Raw genomic sequence first — 22,560 nt, 5'->3', positions numbered from 1 at the left:
CATCATACTAGCAAGTGCTCGTTCAACACTATTTTTCAATATTTTGAACGGCGCAAAAAAGGCACACACACACACAAAGGAAAAGACAGAAAGAAACGGACAGTAAGAGCGCCAACTACCGACAGAGTTTATTGCGGAAAACAGCTTCTTTTAAATGCCAGTACATTATCATATGCCGAACAAGACAGCAGGAAAACAACATAGTCATGATTTATCTACAGGCCAGTTTATTATCACACCCAGCACAAGTCACAAAATTTGAGAACATGAAATACCTAATATCTAATGTAACAATCTACAAATGACCGTCTAAAAAATCCAGTTCCCAGGCGCTTAGCATTACCAACGACATCGTCGGTAAAGCTCAGCGCCCGGGAACTGGATTTTTTAGCTGGTCATTTGTAGATTGCTTCATTAGATATTAGGTATTTCATGTTCTCAAATTTTGTGACTTGTGCTGGGTGACTTGTGCTGGGTATGATAATGAACTGGCCTGTAGATAAATCGTGACTATGTTGTTCTCCTGTTGTTTTGTTCGGCATATGATAATGTACTGGCGTATAAAAGAAGCTGTTTTCCGCAATAAACTCTGTTGGTAGTTGGCACTCTTACTGTCAGTTTCTTTCTGTCTTTTCCTGTGTGTGTGTGTGTGCCTTTTTTGCGCCGTTAAAAATATTGTAACATGAACCAACAAGCCCTGCATCAAGTACTCGTCCAACACATATGCAGGCCATATTCAATTCTTACTAAGGCTGAAATAAGCTAAGACGCTTTTGTGAATACAACTTTTTTTTTCTTTTCCTGGCTCATGAACTGAAAAATGCTTATAGATAAAGCCTTAACAGATATATGAAGAGAGACACCTTGTCTTGCTTTCGTGCATCTCTTCTCAATTTAGGTATGAGCCACCTAATGCACAAAATAATTCAAGACTCAAAATTGAGAGCTACATTATTGCACTGTTTCCCTCAATTTGAAAATAACCTTTCCTGCATGATCAAAATTGCACAAACAAAAACTCCAAATAAATCTCCTAAAGGAGTATCCTTGGGTAAGACAATCAGTGGGACAGACAGACACAGAGTAAAAAAAACAATTTCACGAAAAAAAAAAAAATCTACAAGGATACATAACCATGGCCTCACACTGCATTTCCAACATGTGGCACATGCCACATTGGCCTTTGCTTTTCAGTAACAGTGCCTTCCTCAGGAGAGCTACGAGATTTCATATAAGAACAAAAAAGATGGCAGAGGACAAGACTCTCTTGGCCGGATATTTCATTCACACAATTCTTTGTGCTTTGCTCCCTTTGTAGACATCCAAGGGGCTCCATTGTACATAAAAGAAAAAAAAGGAAGAAATGCCGACAGCAGAGGAACTTCAGTTGGCGTTGACTGGTGGTGGCTGTTCTGGGATAAGCGAGGTGAAGAAGGTGGCCACAAACGTCCAGGCTGTTGTCATGGGTGACACCGGGGGTTCTGGAGGTGGTGGTGGGGTTGGTGGTGCCATGATTCCATTGTCCTCTTGGTCCATTGCCTCTTCTAGCTGCTGTGGTCCAGTTTCTCCCTGCACAAAGACATAGAGCTCAGCCCTCAAAAGGAAATGTGGAGTTAAAGGCATGCGGCATCGTGTGCGAGAAGGTTTCACCGCACAAACAATCAACAGCATGGAAGGAGTGCGGAGTTTCGGCATGCTGGAAGGGCGGAAATACCGCGCAGATGGATTGAGGGAAGAACGCATTGGCACTGGGGTGACAAGATGGCTTTGCAAAACACAAAACAAAACAAAACAAAAACGACTGCGGCTTAGCACTGCTAACCATGGTTATGCAAGCAAAAGTCACGCTTGCATAACCAAAGTCACACTGCAGCCTACTGCTGCAGTGCCGCATGTCTGTCACAACGTTGTCAGCGCTAATCATAGTCACGCCTGCCGTTGCGCGCACGTAACAGGGGCTGCGAGAGAATTTAATATGCAATTAGGTCTTAGGATGAATATTTGGATGATCACTTGTTGAGAAGGTCATACCTCAGCATGGCACCACTTCGGGAGCCTGTCCGATTTGATCGATGCCAGCCCAAGGGAGTTTGAATAAACAAGCTTCCGATGCCATTACATAAGTGCTTGGCGGGACTCCAGTGGCAGTCTGAATTATCCAAATTTCTAAATCAACAGGGCCGAATTAATGAGGTTTTAGTGTACTAGTCACAATTTGTGGAACTCATTTGTGCCATGTCCTTTCGTCTTGAACATGCATAGAGCCAGCACTGCAGTGTGTGGAATGCGTATGAAAATGCAGAATCACGAGAAAAAAAAGTGGCAATGTTTTTCAAAATGAAAAATGCACAACTGTGACCAATACCTGCAGCAACTGGCGCATAGTGTAAACAATACTAAGTTGCCGTTTCCAAGGTTGGTTTTCAGCTCTAGCCACTGTGCCTACTTACGAAAGCCAATGCCAATGAAGCCTGCAGTCCAGGCATTTGATGGTTCTGCTTTCTTTATCACCATATTTGCCTTTCCGTTTTGTGCCCTCTGTGCAAGAGCTGCTGCACTGCTGCACTGCTGCTGCACAGCTGCTGCAGGGGTTGGTCCATTCCTGTGCTTGGACTTTTCCCAATTCAATACATTCGTCCATGACGTGCCAAGGCCAGTACAGCCATAGAACGGCGAGCTCAAAAAAGCAGTCATTACCTCAGGTTTCTGCACATAATGCAGACTTTGCTGTTTTCATGGCTGGATAGTAGTATCATCAACAAATCCTCATTCCATTTACCATACATTCCTTTTAACACTCCCCTGCCTTGTTATGACTGACTTCCTTTTCATAATCAAATGCACATAAAACCTTTGTAAAAAATACAGAGTCCAAAGGGTTTGCTTCTAAGTCGTGTAGTGGGGGCTCTTGTAGCACCCGCAGAAGTGTGAAGCAACGGATAGGTGAAAACGAGAGCTCTTCTCCAGAACTCTTTGGGAGATTTGGAATGCTGGCAAAGCAATATGAGCCACACTATGCAGCATAAAAACCCAGTGGGCTGCAAATTTTTGACAAAGACGATACATGAAAGGTAAGCAGAGCAACAGAAGTGGCTGTTGCCATGATGCTTGCACGTTCCGCACAGTGCTCATTCACAGCACAGGGAACACAACCCAGCTACAAGATACTACGTTGAGATTAAAAAAAAAATCAAATAAAATTGCCTCCGCCTACGCCATCAGACCACAGAAAGCATACTGAGTTAAGTGCCATGACCAAAACTGTCAGCTTCATTGTCTCACCTCTGGCATCTCCTGGGGTTCACCAGCACGGCGGCCTGCCTGGTGCTGCTGGTTGTTAGCCTCTCTCGCACGGTTCCGGTCATGCCCACGCTCTGGGTGCTGCTGCTGCCGCGGGGCTGCAAACCAGCCTCCCTGGTACCTACAAGTGCAGCGCGAGTTCTCATGACAGCGGCCGATAAACAATGGAATAGTGGACCTACTCTTTAGACGCCCCTGCTAAATGCCAGACCTGGGTTGTGCAATAAACATTTTCTCTCTCTCTCTCTCATCCCTATTGATATCACATACCTAAAATTCGTCAGAAACAGTTAACAATTTAAGAAAGCCTCATTTTCACAGTTCCACTGTAAACCTTCCAATAGTGCAACCATTTCAGCACTGCACTAATGACTTAAGAAAAAAAAGCATGCCCCAAGTATATGGTTCATTAAATTATAAGTATAAATTACTAAGTATATGGTTTGCTAAATTACGAGGGACAATCCGAAAAAATTCAGGGGGCACTTTGGCTGTCTAAAGTGCGCAGAGGCGAAAGCGTTTTCCGCACCACTTTGACTGCTTCTGTGGCACTGGTGGCGTCACATGTAATTGAGTACTAATTACTAAGTGACGACGAATCACTAATTAATGGTTAATTACTGATTTGTTCCTGAATACTAATTAATTGCTAATTAATGACGCTTAAGCTCCGCCTTTAGGAGTGGAACGCGACAGCGTGTTGTAGCGTTGCCCAGGGAGTCCGCGGAACGCCACCACCCGTTCGGCACAATGCCTTGCCCCTTGAACGCAACGCTTTTTGAGGAAAGGAAATGGCGCAGTAATTCTGTCATCTCGGTGGACACCCGAACCGCACCGTAGAAGAAGGGAGGAAGTGGGAGTGGAAGAAGAAAGACAAAGATGGCCCATAATGAAGAAAATGAAAATTGTATTTGAGGAAAGGAAATTACGCAGTAACTGTCTCACATATCTCGGTGGACACCCGTCAAAATTCAGGGGGGCACTTTTTTGACCTAAAGTGTGGTCACTGATGTGTGGTTAAGATGTTAAGCTTCGCCTCTAAGAGTGGAACGCGACAGCATCTTGCAACGTTTCCAGGAGTCCATAGAACGCCATCACCCATTCGATTCTATGCCTCGCTCGTCGGTAAATTGGTTTTTGAGGAAAGGAAATGTATCTGTCTCTCATATGTCGGTGGACGCCTAAACCTCGCCGGAATGGAGGAGGATGGGAGTGAGTGAAGACACCGTGTTCACTAGATGCACCTTTGTTCTTCCCAAACCATCGAGCTGGCATGGCGGAGTGGATAACATGCTCGTCTCACACTCCGAAGACCGGGGTTCGATCCCCGAGCTCGACCAATTTCTTACTCGGTTTTATTTATTTATATGGCCTGACTAGAAAAGTTAATTAGGCTAATTGAGTAATTAAGCAATTAACTAAGCTCAGTCCCACTTACTTGGAGCATCACTATATGATCCCTTCAATTGGTTGCCTGGTTACTAGCCAAAGTACAATTGGCCCCGTTTGAAATTCGCGCACTGTGATGTCACGAACGTTTCGATCAACTGAAAAGCGTGACATTTCTGTCGACAACTGCTGCTTACAACGATGAGACATTAAAGGCTTTCGCCTTAAAATTTTTTGAAAGAGAAGATGGTATACCAGGTCATACAAACAATCACCATAAGAATCCACACCTGTTGCTGGCTCAACGACAGAAGTGTCAGCGGTTGGTGGATGGAATGAGACATGCACAGTGTGCTGCAGAAGAGGGAGCAGTAGCAGACCAGCGTGCCCGAGGTTATTCGAGTACAAATCACGATGGCAGACAGACGTGTGCTGACAATGTGGTCGCCAATGGAAGTGCGTGATGTTATCCGGCATGAATGGCCATGCGGCACTAGTGTGTCCATCACCCATGAACGTCTACAGATCGTATATGGTGAAGAGGTTATGTCTCGTCAAATGATTGGACATCAAATTCAAAGTGTCACCCTCCACAGGAAATGTTATGGCCACAGTGTTGTGGGACGTGAAAGGTGCGATTCTCCTTGATTTCCTCCATGAAGGGACCATCACTGCAGCACACTACTGCGGCAGACACCATTGAAAGCCCCACTCTCAGGACGTGACTTCCAAAACAATGCTGAAGTGGAGCAGGCTATGCAACACTTACTTGAATCACAGGGCACAGAGTTTTACCGCAGTGGTTTCTTTAAACTGATTGCACGCTACGACAAATGTCTCAATGTCGGTGACAACTATGTCAAAAATAGTGCAAGGTGTATAGTTCATGATGCCACAACGTATTTTTTTGGCAATGAAGTTTCTGTGTGAAAATAAATGACGAAACTTACTTTTGGAACGCCCCTTAAATATAAGTATAAATTACTAATTTAGTTCTGTTCATTATTTTGCCTTTGTAGAACACACTTTTACCTGGCTGTACATATTCCTTTGAAGCAAAATCAAAGGGCAGTGAAGAGTGTGGCCCTTCTGTTACTAACATCAGTAATGTTAAATAATGTGTAAAGGGTGATCTGAGTCTGCAAACATGCCCTTCAGTGCACAAGCATTCCTAACAAAGCATGACATACACAAGAGAAAATGCTGTAGAGTTAGTGGAACAGCTGAATAACAAGACCACACAAAAGGCTAAAAAGAGATGTGCACCTTTTTTTTTTTTAATTACCGTACTACTATTACAGCAAAGAATGACAGCAAGCAATGCTACTTGCCATTACCATATTTACTACTTGAGTAATTTGCGCCCACACATAACTGCCACAACCCCGACTTTTTACTCGGATTTAAAAAAAAAAAATCTTGTACTCGCATATTTTGTGCTTCCTTCAGCACAAACACCAGCATGCACACAGGTGCGTGCAGGGCAGGCTCTGGAAGATTGGTGCGGCCGCATTGCCGCAAGTGGCTGTGAAAGGTGAGCGAGGGGTGTTAAAAAAAAAAAGTCTAATGCATTTGTTAAATTGCTTCCGGTAAGAAAAAGTCAGTTACATGCCGTTTACCTGACTCATTCGCACCGGCGGTCGCTTTCCCATACAAATGGCTGCGAGAACAAACTTCTGGTAACCTCCGGAGCATGCGTCATGCAAGAATCTGAAACTACCGAACCATTGGCTATTCTGTTTGTTGCTACTCAGCCGGGCCACATGCGAGGGCAGTTTTATCACCTTGTATCTCCATTTGCCTCTGATAGCTGGCTTTTTGATTGCATCATTAGCGTTTACTGCTTTGAGCTGTGCATGGCAAGCGTAGCAGGGGGCGGCAGAAAGTTAGGTGGGTGGATGAGATTAAGAAATTAGCGGGAATACGGTGGCCGCAACTGGCAAAGGACAGGGTTAATTGGGGTGACATGGGAGAGGCCTTTGCCCTGCAGTGAGCATAGTCAGGCTGATGATGATGATGATGTGCCACCATGCCATCATGCAGGGAACTACATAGCGTGAGTATGGTGGGGGTGGGAGTGGGGGCTATGCGTCGACTTAAATCTGGAGTCAACTTTTTTTTTTGTTTTAGTTTTTGGCCAGCGAAGGGTGCGAATTGTGTGGCCAACTTGTATGCAACAATATACCGTATGCACTACGCATTATGACCTTTGTAAAGTTTTTTAGGATGTGATTGCAAAATCTCCGTGCAATTTGAGCACCCCCTTCTTGCAGCCTTATTTTTAGAATAAAAAGTGCGCAAATTACACAAGCAAATACCGTATATGGTATTTTTAACAACTGCTGGAAAGTCCATAACTAACAGCATCTTGGCCAATAAACTCTGAATGCACCACACAGCGGCAATATTAGAACTGCTTCACAGAAAAAAAAAATAACCCACAAAACTAATCATTTTGTTTGTGTGCAGCAAAATTATTTTATAATGCAGTCAAGGAATTATAAGAGTCTGTTAAACAGGACCCCAACACTGGCTGGGACAGTAGGAAGACCACATACCGTATAAACGCGTGTAAGGGCAGTGCTTTTTTTTTTCCAGATTTGAGGACTAATTTTCGGGGTAAGGCCTATTATGCCGACGTGCGAAGGAAAAAAAATTTTTAAGTAAAAAAAACCAATCACGGAATGAGCGGCATGAATCGTCACTCGTGGAGTATTCAGACTCTGAGCTGGTGCTGTGCTCTGGTGCACGCTCATCACACAAGAAGGTGTGCAGCATGTCCGCTGTCAATGCGTAGCCGTTGTTCCGCACTTCCATCACATAGCAGAGCAGCTCTTCTTCCAGTTCGGGAAACTTGCACGGCTTGCCTCGGAAAGCGTGCTTTTTGCAGCTTGTGTTCCTCAATGCATCCTTTCGGTTGCACCATCATTGGACACACTTCTTGGCCACGTCGAATTTCCTGCTCGCTGCACACTTGCAGTGTTTGAGAGCAAACTCCCAGCCATGTAGCTATTAAGGTGCTTGCCCATCGTGCTAAAATTGCAACGCTCGGCGGCAGCCCACGTAAGCCACAACCTGTGCCGATGGTGCTGGCGATACTAATGCAGATATGGATAGCGGGAGCTCGCGGCGGAGGAAAAGGTTGACGATGATGATGGGCTGCGGCACCGGGCGCCATCCGTGCGCGGCCTTCGTGACCAAGCGCGCCGTTCCTCGCAGCTGGAGCTGATCGCGGAAGCCACAGCGCATGCATTGTGAAGGCTTTTCCCGCATGGGTCGTGGAAAGTTCGGGTGCGGCCTTTACATGGATCTTTTTTTTTTAAATATTTCCTTCGGGAAAACAGGGTGCAGCCCTTACATGCATTTATACTGGTTCTTCACTTCGTGGCTTTCTTCATTGAACAACTAACGTAAGAAAGAAACATTGCAGAATGAAAACGTCAATTTCTTCATAGGTGACAGCCCCTGTGAACAAACAGGAAGCCAATATCCATTTCACAGCTGGATGAGGTGTAGATGGAAAAGGCTGCTTATTTTCTGACCAGTTTTTCAAGACACTGCATGTGGTATGTGGGCTTTGAAGTCCTGGAACTGCAATTGAGCTATGAGTGATTCCATGGGGAAAGACTCTGGATTAATTTCAAACACCTGGGGATCTTTCACTTGGCTGAAATTGGACAGAACATGGGCATTTTTGCATTTTACCACAATAAAATGCAGCCACCCTGGCCAGGATTTGATCCCGCAACCCTGAGCTCAAAAGCCAAATGCTAGTTAGTGAGCCTTAGTGGCAAATATTTCTAGATTTATCTGAAGAATGGTGCACTGACAGAAATGCTTCTTTGGAGCACACTTGAGGAACAGTGAGCATAAGTAGTTTTTAAATATGTGCACAGGCATTAATGCATGCATAGAGGTATATATACATCTGTGCATACAGTGGCAGCTAACAAGCACACTTTGTCCTGCTCATATGCTACAGTAAAGTTGGGTCTGGACAATCACTGTGCACACCATGCAAGTGGAAGCCACAATGAGTGCTTACAGGTACATAAGCAGAGCGACGCCAGTGACGACAAGGAACCTTCCGAAGGAGGAGTAGAAGTAAACGATGCTCAACAGAACAGTTGCCCTGCTCACAGTGTAGACCCAGTCAAGCCAGTCACGCTGAGCAGCTTCTTCTTCCTCCTAGAAAAACCACAAAGCACTGTATCAGATGATTCAGGAAACCCGAATAGTGTTAGAAATTCAATGTGTGACCCTAACAGTTTGAGAACTCAATACAGAACCACGCTGTTGCGTCTTTCATAGGACCGTGGAAAGAAAATGTACCAGCTGGTAAATGTAGTACCCGGATACATACCAAAAATGTATTTGTCAAAAATATACAGCCCAAGGGGTTTGCTTCTCAGCCCTACAGCGTGGCTAGTTATGCGTCCTCAATGATCCTAATCTCCACAAGGCAGGAGGGACTCTCATCCTCCACCCTCCCAAGTTTAGGACTGCCAAATATGTTAGAAAGCCCTGCTCCAAGCCTTAGAAGGGAACCCCCTTGCCTGTACATTTTTGATAAACGCCATACATTGTTGCATGCTACTTTTTTTTTACTTCTTGTAAGCGCAACAACATGCTTCCCTGGAATTTGCAAAGCTTTATGGTATGAAATGCCGTGCTGGCAGAAAGGAGGCAGCAGCGAAGGAGCGGGTGAAGTTGTAGCACGCATATGCTATTGCGCTCTTGTCTACAGGAATCTACAAACTGCATCTCTTAAGCTGCAGGGAACAACAAAAGGCTGATGATAAACAAAAGCTTCTGAGCGAACTTGCAACCACATCTCGTACAGCATCTCGTACACTACAGCATACCATATATACTTGCGTAATGAACCCAATTTTTTTCCAGTAAAGTTTACATCAGTTTGGGGGGAGGGCTCATTACGCGGGAAAAAATAGTTTGTGCTATTTTTTTGGGAGGGTTGAAATTTAATACTATACATCCATCCGTCCTTCCATTATAAACAAACGCATGTGGTCAGTCACGTTCGTGTCGCTGGTGTTTAGCATCGTTCACTTTGACGTGATCCGACAATTTATGGCACTCGGCTGCTGACCTGAAATACGTGGGTTTGTTCCCTGCAGCGGCGGTCGAATTTCGATGGAGGCAAAATTTTAGAGGCCCGTGTACTGCGCGATGTCAGTGCACGTTAAAGAACCCCGGGCAGTTGAAATTTCCGGAGCCCTTCACTACGACGTCTCTCATAGCCTGAAGTCGCTTTGGGACGTTAAACTCCTATAAACCATAAATTTTGTGGTAGCCGGCGGTGGCAGCCAATCACGGCGAGATAAAGCGCGCTGGTCTGAATACTGATCCTGAAGGTCAGGGGTGCGTTTTTTATGTGAGGTAAAAAAAATAAAAAATATACAGGACAGTTACGAGTGTGTAAAGCGAATGTTTAAACCTTAAACACGTTGTGTTGCCGTAATGTTATTGGTGGCGGGCAGCATCTTGGCACGTTGCCAAGGTCTGCGCTGCAGATGGCATGAAAACTGAGGAACCAACTACAAAAAGCTAAAGGTAAAAAAAAAAGTAAATTCTGCACAGCAAAAGTGGGGGAGGGGGGGGGGGGGGTCATTATGCAAGTGCGTTCATTACGCGATTATATGCGGTAGTTTCACTTTTGTGCCTTAGGTTGTTTCGCTCACGCCACAGTGGCGGCAGAAGTGCTGTACAAACAACTGCAAAACATTCACATTGCCCATAAGCATGTGTTGCGGCTGTGCGGGTGCAGCGTGTCAGAAGCTGGCCAACACGATGGTAGCCTGAGTCAAGTGCCGATGGAGTGTAGGATCCTGCTTTGGCTGTCACTGTGCTGCGCGCCGAACGTACGCTGCCAAAATGTTGCTATGGGGTAAACCACTACATATATTACAAGTTGACATTAGCAATGTACCATGTGGGATCATTGCCACAATTGCGATGTAACAGCAGAGTTTGAATTGCATGATTTCTACAGGAGCTAAAGCTGGACCTGCTCATGAGACCGTAGCAGCTGGGAAAACGCAGCACCAAGTAATGTAACAGTGAGGTTCTACTGTATTTTATTTGTATTTGTGTAGTAGAATATTCGTAGAACCCTACACACGTACATTCCCTAGCACTCAACAAGGGCACTACAGTCCCACACATCGAACACATTCAATGAATGCTGTTAATGTTAAGATTGCTTCCAGATAACTTGGAGCTTCAAGCCTTCAATACATCCTTTCCAGAGCACTTCACATCCTACGCAAAAGCTGGATCATAATACAGCCCTATGCCCACTCTCCTAACTGCTGCCCACCTCCATGGCTAGCAGAATGTTACCTCAAGTAAATGGAAACCTACTGAGTGCTAACTGACTGGCTGACCTCATCAAGCAGTGGGCCACCCTGGGCATTCATGCGAGGTCCACGGTTGTCTGGAGCAGCACGCGGGGCCTGAGGGGCTGCTGCGGGGGCCACTGGTGCCTCCGCCTCTGGGCTTGGTGGGCGTGGAGCACTGGCCTGGGCAGCCACAGGAGCTGCTGCCTGGTGCATGCTGCAATACAGCACACTGGTTACGCGAGTGGAAAAAAACAGGCATGTTGGCGCAACACTGAATCACACAGCAAAGCAGAGAACAGAAAGTTAGGAAGTTCAGTCATAATCATCGTCATCCTGACTATGCCCAGTGCAAGGACAAAGGCCTCTCCCATATTTCTCCAATTCACTCGGTCCTGTGCCAGCTACGGCCACCTTATCTTACCAAACTTCCTAGTAACATCAGCCCAATTAACTTTCTAGCTTGGGATTGAACTCTGCCACAGCACTGTGGACTAGCACGAGCCCAAAGCCTTTCGCGCAGGTGATTTTTTTTTTTTTTACTTAACGCAAAGTTCAGCATGGAAAATTTTGTTAACTTGAATACTTGTTTCTGGCACAGTAGCACATTTAACATATACTATACTAGATTTTTTATTTCCCCATTTTTTGCCTGAATATAATTAATAGTCTTGGAAATTTTTGCGCATATCTCTATAATTCTGCCAACAAAAGCTTTTTTTCTTCATAAGGAATAATATCCTGTTTATTTTGTAATTTTTTTTATACACACCACCCTGAAAAGTGCCCATTTTTCTCGCGGTAAGGAAAAAGTTAACACTACAACTTACCTAACCACTGAGCTACGGTCATAATTTATGCTGAGCTGGGTTTAAAAAAAATGCATTTCTTTCTTTGCACCCTTCAAGGGTAACCCTAAAATTACATTGGCAGGCATTAATTACTTCATCAGGTACCTGCCACACAGTACAAGTTAGCTAGGTAACTTATCTTTAGAATATCTCAGACCAGCAAGACGGGCGGCTTACAGGACAGCTAGCATTATCGTATTTCCAATATGACACTCAGTTGCATATCCTAAAGAAAAAAAAGATATGGTGGAGGACACAGTGGAAATGAGCTTAATTCGTACCACTGGACTGACTCTTCAGTCTCACTAGAGTCCTGCGCATTTCAATAGGTTAAAACTCCCCATAATTTGGATGCATCATTATATGCAGCCAAGCTACCGCAGCTGGCAAAGCACGGCAGCTCGGTGGCTACTTTCCAGCCCAGTAGCTAATGGCTGCATGCCTGCAACTATTTATTACTAGCTATCACTGGGCTGTCTTGAGTGCGCAGTTATTGTGGCACTCCTGGTGCCGTGCACACGTGTGGCTTGCCAGCAGAGTTTTACAAAAGCGGAGATGCACTAGTGTAGACGTATACCGAAGCAGCCACACACCTGCTGCACGTGCACAGCAGGTGTCCAGCTGTTCCGGTATACGCATATGCTCGCACGTCCGGTCCGTGCTAAAACTGGTTTCACCTGTGACCTTCTGCCATCAGCACGTGCTGCTCATTGCCAGCAGTGTTCTTGGTCCTCGGCATGCACTACGTATGCTGTTCTGCTACATGCATAAGCGGCAGTAAGGGTAGTGGGGTAGACCGGTTTATTTCGGTGGCCGCGAGGAATTGGCAGCCAGGTGGCACCAATGCGAAGCCAGCGCGTGTTGGAGGCTACTACAGATCCGCCACTTGCTCTCAGTGTTGGCTGGCCACACATGCATGAAAAAGAGTTACTGCGTGCTTAAGTGACCACAACGTGGTAGCACCTTGCTCCAATTAGCCACCTTTAATTCAAACGTTGTGTAATGCAAACGCAGTTTATGCCCCCCTTGGGCACGACTTATCAAAATTACACTACCTCATAACATGAGTAACTCCTTTTGTTCCAGAGTGGAAAGCTCAGGAACAAAAGTTACTCATGTTTGGCACATATATTTCAGACTTTATGCTGTAAATGACCCAAGAGACTCCCCAAGATGACAGAACACTAAATGACAGCCTCGCAGGGCAGGATGGAACATGTGTACTCACAGATGCATGTACTGAGTGAAGTAGTGTGCATACAGCTGTTGAGCAAGGGCCACCTGTTGGACCAGCTGTTCAGGGCTTGATGCCCCTGGTGGCATGCCCAAAGCAATGGGCATCTGACCATTAGGCACTGCACCAGGGCTGCAAAAGCATGTCAAAGGAACTTTTATGACTCAGTTGCTTAAACATAAGCCAAATGAAGGGAGCTGTTAACAGTTAGTTCAACATCCTATAACAGTGAATAAAGGTATGAACAACAATGAAGTACTGCAGTGAAACCTTGTTAAGGCTGTTAACGAAACCACACGTGAAGCAACAGTACGCCTGAACTGAAAACAGCTTAAATACAGAGGACTTTCTTTAAATGGAGCCTCAGGGGACCAGGAATATATGTTTCATTTATCAGGAGTTCTACTGCAAATGGATATGATGTTTCTTGCACAGTAATGCAAATGAAAGAAAATAAAAAAAATGTCGATTGTACACAGATTCCTTCCGCGTGCAAAATGCAAAGGGCTGGTTCCTTAAGATCATCCAAAGGGTGGCTGGCCGACCTTTTAAATTTTCTGTGCGAAATGTTCTCTGACAGGGATGAACTCAGCACGGTGAGGCTGGCTCCCTTCTTCCTCCATGCTTATCTTCACTTGCACTTCATTGTTGACAGAAAGAGTGTGGTAATATAAACAAGAACTTTCCCAGTTTGAAAGACACATTTGTGTAGAACTCATTGTATAATTGTGGCGGCTCTGGCACACTTTTGCAGCCATTTATTCTGAACAACTAATGAGCATGCCGTGAAGCTCAGACAGCGAAACAATGTGGCCAGGCTATTTCTTGGCTAACTGAAGGTGCCTTCCTATCATTGTCACGTCTGCTGTTATGCGCACGTCAGAGGTGCACGGGTTACAATGGACCATGCAATAGGCGCTATATTTGCACAATTGCTTGGCCTGCTAGTGACACCACGACTTGCCACCCACCTCCCTTCAGGAGCCCCATGTGAAATTTTGCAAGTGGGCTTTCCGCACATCAGAGTTGACCAAAATGTGGTGAAGGTCACACTTGAGGTGTTGTGAAAGTGACATAACGAGTTCCATGTGTGTAGGCGTTAAGTATGAAACACAATACAGAAGGATGAAACAAAACACTGCGCGCTTTTGCACTGCGTTCATCTGAAGTGGGTGGTCGGCCATGTTTTCACTCAACGAGATTGTGAGAAAGCCTGCTTGCAGAATTTTGAGTTAGGTCCAAGACTAGCAGTGTCCGAAATGTGACTGGCCCATGTGATTAACAAAGAAAGCGAAAAGGGCGCTTATTTACTGTTTTTCTGACACTTTAAACTTGGTTTGACTTAATATGATGGGTTTTAACGTCTCCAAGCGACTCGGGCTATGAGGGACACCATAGTGGAGAACTCCTGATAATTTCGACCACCTGGGGTTCTTTAATGTGCACTGACATTGCACAGTACACTGGCCTCTAGAATTCTGCCTCCACTGAAATTAGACCGTCGCGGCCGGGATCGAACCCGCATCTTTCGGGTCAGCAGCAGAGCACCATAACCACTGAGCCACCGCAGTGGCATAACGAGATTTCATTGCATACTAACGTCTTATGCAAAATTACGACGAAAATACGCAACCAAAACATTGATGTCTATACTCTTGAAGTGTGTGCTTCAATGAAGTTTTACTGCATAAACCACCAAGCATAACACTGAGCAGCACCACACTGCATCAAACAAAGCAACATGGAGAAGCTCTAACAAGCAGTCGCAAATACATGCCACTGCAAGCAAGCATCTGATACACAGAGCAAATTTTTTCTTTCAAGTAATGCTGGTATTAAAAAAAAAAATTGAATACTGTTACACTGCATTTCAATGTCAAAGAGAGATGTAAACTGCATGCAATAACTTGTGCCAATTGGCCTCTTCTGCCAAATGGCCTCGTGCCAAGTTAACACATAACCACATTCCCTATAAAGATAACTCTTCATGCAATTTTAAACCAAGGATAGTAGTTACATGAGTATGTACTCTAATCTGTGCTAAAACTTCTTCACATATGATCAACAAAACCTAACCTGCACTACAAAAAGTGCTTAATTTGCAAAATGCCAACAATGACAAGCAGGTATATTAAACCATATGGCAGCACACGCCTTTCGCATGACCAATCTGTGCATCAGCACTGCCTTAGCTGTGTTTGATGAAAATACCAATGGCTGGAGCAACAAACACACATTTGCTAGTAGTTAACCGGAACTGCCATGCGAGTGACAAAGGCAGCAAGGTGCAGGGACGGTGTGCCACGATAAGCCAACAAGCATGTTTGCCATTCAGTGTAGCAGTGTCATGTGAGCAACAGTGATGGTACAATGCACGGGCAGCACCAACGTGTAATCATCTGGTCCAGCTGTTTGGTGGTTCAGCACTTCAAAGAGGCAAACAGACTCATAAAACTCATGGTTGCTACACAGAGTTGCTCATATTAGCGCCCCATAAGCTATGTTGCTGATGATTTAGCACCTACGATTAAAGTACAGCGGTATCCTGAAATGAGTGACCATATTTTACGCTCAGGCACTTGCAAGCAGGATGCTCAAGTATACAGAAGAGGCTGCGAAACGCTGTCAGTATTTTCGCCGAGCTGCGACACACTTTGCCCTCATTTCTACGAGCCCAGTAACACAATCGTATTGCAAAATTCACCTGAGCAATTTCCGAAGCAATCTTCTAGGTTTTTCCCTCTGTTCCTGCGGCCCCCTGTATAAAAGGGTAGCCTAAGCAGACAAATGCCTCTATGCCCCCTGCAAGCATACTGATATTGCAGTAAAACACGCTACTGGGTGAGCTGGTGCATAGGTTGAGAAGATGAAGCTCAAAAAAGGACAGTACACAGAAGAAGGGACGACGGGACATGCGCTACTTGCAACTCTTTATTGACTCCAGAAGCGGCTGATTATATAGCCATGAGATGAGGGTGGAGGGATGGGGCAGGAGGAACAGTATGGGGCAGGAGGAAAAACAAGTATATGAGCACACGTGAGAACATGAATAAAGCAAAGGAAGGGTAGACACGTCACTCAACAATTTCATAAAACATATCTAAGAACTGACTTTCACTTTTATGAATAATCAGCGATGGGGTGCTAACACAGACACTCCCACTTTTTCTGATCTGGTGCACTTCCACCAGTTCACATGCAATCCTGTCCTTACTCCTGTTTAAAATACTCCTCCTCCATCCTTCCACCCTCACCTCAAGAGCCTATAATCAGCTACTTCAGGAATCTATAACAAAGAGTTGCGAGTAGAGCATGTCCCGTCGTCCCTTCTGTGTGCTGTCCTATTCTGCACTTCATCTTCTCACGACATAGAGATGAATAAACGCGTAGTATTGAAAGCAAAGTGGTGCCTGCTGTTGAAACAGGCGAGAGTCAGCATTTTCACCTAGAGCCATCTCATTTTTCCCATGTGAGCCCATGGCACTCCTGCTTGACAACAGAGCCAAAAAGGAGTCACAAGAGCAGCGAGTTATGTAAATGCACATGGCACACAACACTTCTACTCCCAACTGTACTTGCTCCACTCCTATTAGTGGGTATGAGTGTAAATAGCTCTTCATTTGCTCTCTTCTCCAATGCACTGCCTGATGGGGGGGGGGGGGGGGGGAGGCTAACTCGCACAAATAAAACCGAAGTAAAAAAAAGAAAACCAAATGGTATTAAACAGACAAACAAGAAATGATAAATGGAAGTGAATACAGTGAATACGGTGGCCCAACATAAAGCTCATCCAACTCTCTGGCGTAGGCCGCCTTAAATTTACCTGGTGCTCCTGTGGCGAAGACCATCACTAGAAGCAGAGTTCACAGATGAGGTCGAAGGCACAGTTGACACTGATCCACCAGCTGCATTTACATCAGGCTGGCTTATAGCCACCTAATGAGTAAAAGCACAGACAAAAATATGTATAAGGCAGCATGAACATTTATGGACTGAAATGGAAAAGCATTTGAATAGAAAAAGTTTTGAATATAATTTTGCATTTCTTGCACTTGAATCAATGCAAATGTATAGTGTATTTTCAATTTACTTCATTGCATTATCTTTATAACATGCAATAAACAGTTTTTAATTTTTAACACTGTTGCACACATGTGGAATGAATCAAGAGTCAGAAGTGTGCAATGTCACTAGGAATATTAATGTTATACATATAATTGGCTTCTACCTTGAACTGTAAATACCAAAATGTCAAAAAAAAAAAACAGTTCAAAATTAATCTCGCATCTCATGATTACATTCACCAAGCATCTGATACATAAGATGCAACACTGAAGAACTTAAGCTAAGAACTTCAGTTACAAGCACATCAAAAAAAGAAAAGGGCATATCAAGTTCATTCTTAAAACATCTTTACTCACGAGATGTGTTCATGGCAGCAAACCATCTACATAAAAGAAAAGTACGTACGAGAGGAACAGATGAAGGTGAAGCTTCAGGGGTGTCTCCTCCATGCCTGCAAACCAGGTGAAGGATGTGGATCTTCCCGAAATCCTTCATTACAGGAAGAAAAAATGAGAATACAGCAAATAAGCATTGTAAAAAGCAGCAGAACAACTCAACTTGGACAAGTAGGTATTATATGCACCTAGCAAAAAGATATCATGCATGAAATGCACTAAATTAGCTAGCCAGGGGAGGCAACACACACCAAAAACCTCTGAAATAAAAACATTCAATTGAGGTTACAGCTTAAATGTTAGGAGGCTACATGAAAATGATACCCAAAGTAGGGCTGAAAAAAAAATGACCAGGCCACGTTTTAAACTGATGAACCGAGTAATGTGATAGTAATGTCAGAGTATTAAGGGCTCTGGTAATGTCAAGCCAGGTGATCTTTGGCTTCCGAAGGGCTCTACATTACAAACTAAACATATGCGCCTTGCTGGGTGTATTGGAGTAGTAGATGGCAATGCTACAGCAGTGGCCTCAAAGCTGATACTGAAGTATTTATTTAATTAGCTTGAGAAACCGTGATCTCAGCTCTGACAGTGTTCGCACTTTACAGTGGTCTGCAGTAGTAGATCCCCCCATTGAAGGAAATATGTGCTGGGTTTTGCGTCTTCAAAGAATCTCATGCCCCAAGTTAGACGAATAAACAAAGCACCATGAATGAGACAGTTAAGCTTTGTAGGATGGCCTAAGTTGTTGCAGTGACCACAGAAATGACACCATTAATTTGGGTGGCAACAAGCAACAGTAAACGGGCAATCATAGCTTGCAAGCTTGTGTTATGCATGCACATAAACTATTTAAACTAGCTCTGTACAATCACATTATAAGGACAATGAAATAAGAACTGAAAGATCTGTGAAAACCAAGGTGAGGGCAACATTTTGTTTCCTTGCACTTTGATTTTGTGTACTGATGAGCTTCAATTTTCTTTTTGCATCTGAACCTGGTCAAGCATTCATGAAAGACATAACCAGCGTCGCTCAAAAGTGTTCCGATGCATTCTGCTGGCTCTAACACTGTCCCAGGAACATGCTCCTGCAAAATTTCCACCAACAACTCACTACTATTGCAGCTGCAGCCATTCTTGATGGCTGCAGCTACCAAGAAATTTCACAATTCTTTTCTCAGCCTCACCTCCACAAGACAGGTTCTCTCATGCTGGACAACTAGCCTATGCAAGTGACCTTGCTCTTTTGCCTCCTCTCCAAAAGGCAGCTATGTCAAAAGTCATGCATTTAGGCTGTATCATGGCACATGCATGCAGACAGCTGTCACTAGATCCAGCCAGATAACACAGCACACATCATGGTGCACAAAAACACGATTACTACAGCAGAACTATGGAAATGTTTGGTTTCGTTTATGGGGGTTTAACGTCCCAAAGTGACTCAGGCTATGAGGGACGCCGTAGTGAAGGCCTCTAGAAAATTCGACCACCTGGGTGTCAACACATGAGCAATGAATTCAGAATGCTTGCACTCTGTACAAGGACTGCGCACGTGGAAGAAAAAGCCATAGCATTAAAAGAAACAAACGAAGTGAAAATGTGAAACAATAAAAAGGCCTCAAACAAACACAAAGGGACTAGACAGAGAAGCTGCTTCTTCACACTGAGAAATGAACAACACGGAGGGCAAATGCAGCCACTGAAAATATTGTAGCTGCTGCGCAGCTGTGCATGCTCTGCACAGCTGTAAAATATTGCAGAAACCACTGTAACTACCAAATCTACATGCAGTGCTCGATTATCTAAAATGTCCGAACCTGCTCAGGGGCCCTTCAAGAAACATGCCTCACTTCACAGTTCATCAAGAGCAGCTGCCTAGAGTAAAATATTAAGGCGAAAGACTAATGCCTCATCGTTGTCGACAGAAGGTTGTCAGCAGAAGCTTGTCAGCAGAGGTGTCACGCTTTTCGGTTGGTCGAAATGGCTATGACGTCTGAGTGCGCAGATTCGGAGTAAAAAGGGGGGAAAATAAGAAAAAATAAAAAGATAGAAATAAAAATAAATATAATTAAAAACAACAAAAATTACCAAAAGTAACAAAAAATGAAGTAGAAAGAAAAAAGTCAAAAATAAGAAATCGAAACGAACAAAACTAAAAAATAAACGAGAAAAAATAAAATAAAAATCAATGCCAAACAGTGCGCCAGGAAAAGCTTTCGCCTTGCAACACTTCAGAGAGCTTAAGTGCCCCCTAATTTTATTTCTGAAAAAAATAAAAATAAAATGAAAAACAGGCTTTCACTCACCATCTGGAAAACATCCTTCAAGGTCATTTCATCCTCTAACAGCTGTCCTGAATAAATTAACTTCTGATCTTCAGGTCTCTGGAAATAAAATGGGGAGCATAATCACATTTACCTTTTTTTTTTTTGAAGTGCCAGCAAGCAATGTTCATAAAGGCCGACATCTCAGATATACAGCCAATTATAAGACGTTACTATCACATTAACCAGACAATTCATGAAATAATCAAGCTTTAGATTACAAAACAAAACAAAGCATGGATGCATGCACTCATTGTACAATAAACTTGGATCATGGGCACTGTAACATCCAAAAATAGGTACAGTCGAGAGCAAAAGTGGAGAGACCCCTCAAACTGCTGTAGTTATTGTTTTTCTGCACAAAAAGATGCGCCAGATGGAAGTGCTCTGGCGAGCAGGCAAGCATATTTGAGGGGGCACCCTATGCCTATCTCGAAAACAGCCACTGCATAGTCTGAAAGCGCTGGCTTGCAATTCAGCCAATTCCTGTGGCCTCGCCACTTCTGCGCATACGGTACCTTGCACAAAAAGTACCAATATGGTAAACTTCAGTGGTAGTACGCAAAACAATTTTTTTCCTGAGAAATAGCTTGGTTATTAGCCTGAATTTTGGATCGGTTGCCTTTTTTCCACTGCATGTTTAACACTTTCAATGATATCAAGAAGTGATGGGCTAAGGCGCAGAGCTCAACACGGCGATCCCGCACAGACCCCTCAAGAAGCTCCATCCAGTTTTGCAAGGTGGGACATCTTGGAGTCTTCTAACCTACCACGTCTTGAAAAACAATAAAACAACAAGCCTTAGTATGAAAAAAAAAAAAAAAAGATTTATGGGAGTTTAACGTCCCAAAGCGACTCTGGCTATGGGGGATGCTGTAGTGAAGGGCTCCGGAAATTTCGACCACCTGGAGTTCTTTAACGTGCACTGACATCGCACAGTACACGGGCCTCTAGAATTTCGCCTGAATCGAAATCGACCGCCGCGGCCGGAAGGCAAGTGAGGTGCTGATTTCATACGAAACTAATTAGCGAGCAGGGTTCCAGATCACCCCCCCCCCCCCCCCCCCCCGCCCTCACACACACACACGTACAGGAAGCTTATATGCATACACAACAGAATAAACTAACACCGATTTAATTTCTATGTTACACAGGTGTGACATCTCAAGCAATTACTAAAAGACACACCGAAGCCTCCAATTCTGCAAGCAAGCAGAGGTTAGAAAACACTGTCAGTTGAGTTCTCTCAACCGCAAAAATCAGCTGGGCACTACAGTTTCGTTGAACGGCGGTACTCACGGGATTATTTGGGTAAACCTTGGAGAGGTGTTGTTTGAGCTGCTGTACGGACCAGTCCAGGGAACAGTAAACCTGCTGGTCTCCCAATTTTTGGTTAGGCGCCCGAATTACAAGGCAAGTGCTCATATTTTGAGCTGCCATTGATGCACTTCCCCGCAATGCTTGTCTCCTGCAAAGCACAAAAAAGAATGAATTTCTTTGACGCACTTTCGCGCGCGACAAGGACATAGGCATTGGATTACTCTGCAGTTTCCTGGTTGCCGCGTACAAGGTGCGAAAGATCACGGAAGGGTCAAGACTCCAAACATCAGACACTCAGCGACCTTCCACCGCTGCACATACAGCGCTGAGCACAAACGCGCATAATGCGAAGCCTTAATAGCTCAGCTGTCCTACGCACTGCCCTTGAAGGACAGGATCGGAGCTTCAGCTACTAACCTTTAAACCAGCACGGGCCTACCCTTCGTGAAACACGAGAGAATGCATGCGCGCGACCGGCACGTTCACTGCCCGGGGGGAGGAAAGAAAAAAAAAAAGCAGACGTAAAGCTTACTCAGTTTGCGATGGCAACGCAGCCTGAACGCTTATCACTAAGCGCAGCACCAAAAAAATGAAAAAGATTGTGCGCAGCTGCCAACGTTGTATGAAACCACGACTTCAAGCGTATCTTGCATCAGACTGCTTTTTCAAAGAATCGCCATGGTTTACGACTCGGACGGAGATGCGATAGGAGAACTTCGCGCACTATGCCAAGAAACATCACTATCGGTTAAAAAGCGCAGTATCTATATTTATTTACAAACTGTTAAAAACCAATATCGCCCACGGACGTAGAGACACATCGGCGTTCATGAAAGAGCAGCACATCGCGATAATTCGCGCGTAAACTGCCCCCTCATCGATGAAAAACGGGGACTGGGTGACCTCGGATGCAGTCGTCAAAGCCTGCAGTGTTCGAAAAGCAAAACCTGAACCGAACTAAGTGACCAATTTAAGTGACAATGAAGCTTAGCAAGCCCCTTCAATGCATGGCAAGTGCCCCTAAGGGTCGGGAAGATTAGGCAGAAGTGATGCTTGCCCGAAGAGTGCTGATGTGAATTCCGAATCGCGCTTTCCCGCGACCGCGCGCCGAAAAAGAAGTTAGTACGGAAGGTGCACGTACCTTTCGCTGCTTGAATATATGCGAAGAACACAGTTCAAGGGAAATTTTCTGTGCATAAAGGAGCAAAACCAAGCGCCGCTTAAATAAAACCGTCCCAACCCCCCTCAAGTGTTCAGCTAGAGTCGAAGATTTGTCGTTCACTCATTGGCGGGCGCCCCGCAACGAGAGTAAATATACTCT

At 44.6% G+C, this 22,560-nt stretch overlaps 1 protein-coding gene across 1 annotated transcript; it reads right to left on the bottom strand.

Moving 5' to 3' along the window:
* Window positions 1-627: 627 nt before the first annotated feature.
* On the bottom strand, window positions 628-22,523 carry Herp (Homocysteine-induced endoplasmic reticulum protein). The gene is made up of 10 exons (XM_089580490.1): window positions 22,381-22,523; window positions 21,219-21,387; window positions 19,902-19,979; window positions 17,604-17,687; window positions 16,957-17,069; window positions 13,128-13,265; window positions 11,097-11,265; window positions 8,735-8,877; window positions 3,283-3,421; window positions 628-1,569 (listed from the first exon to the last, which is right to left on the bottom strand). Exons 1-10 carry the CDS (start codon window positions 22,434-22,436, stop codon window positions 1,384-1,386), a joined length of 1,275 nt encoding a protein of 424 aa, XP_089436616.1. The 5' UTR covers window positions 22,437-22,523; the 3' UTR covers window positions 628-1,383.
* Window positions 22,524-22,560: the final 37 nt, after the last annotated feature.

This window comes from Amblyomma mixtum, chromosome 3 (assembly GCF_055824585.1).
Source record: "Amblyomma mixtum isolate Tamu chromosome 3, ASM5582458v1, whole genome shotgun sequence".
In the NCBI taxonomy this organism is placed as follows: Eukaryota; Metazoa; Arthropoda; class Arachnida; order Ixodida; family Ixodidae; genus Amblyomma; species Amblyomma mixtum.
This window is presented reverse-complemented; position numbering and strand designations above follow the sequence as displayed.

Bases quoted from the DNA above. Each gene is read 5' to 3' on its own strand.
- Herp (XM_089580490.1), bottom strand. From the start codon at position 22,436: ATGCACAGAAAATTTCCCTTGAACTGTGTTCTTCGCATATATTCAAGC. The intron at 11,266-13,127 runs GTGAGTACACAT...GCTGTATTGCAG, and splicing joins TTCACTCAGTACATGCATCT to CATGCACCAGGCAGCAGCTC. The intron at 1,570-3,282 runs GTGAGACAATGA...GTCTTTGTGCAG, and splicing joins AACCCCAGGAGATGCCAGAG to GGAGAAACTGGACCACAGCA.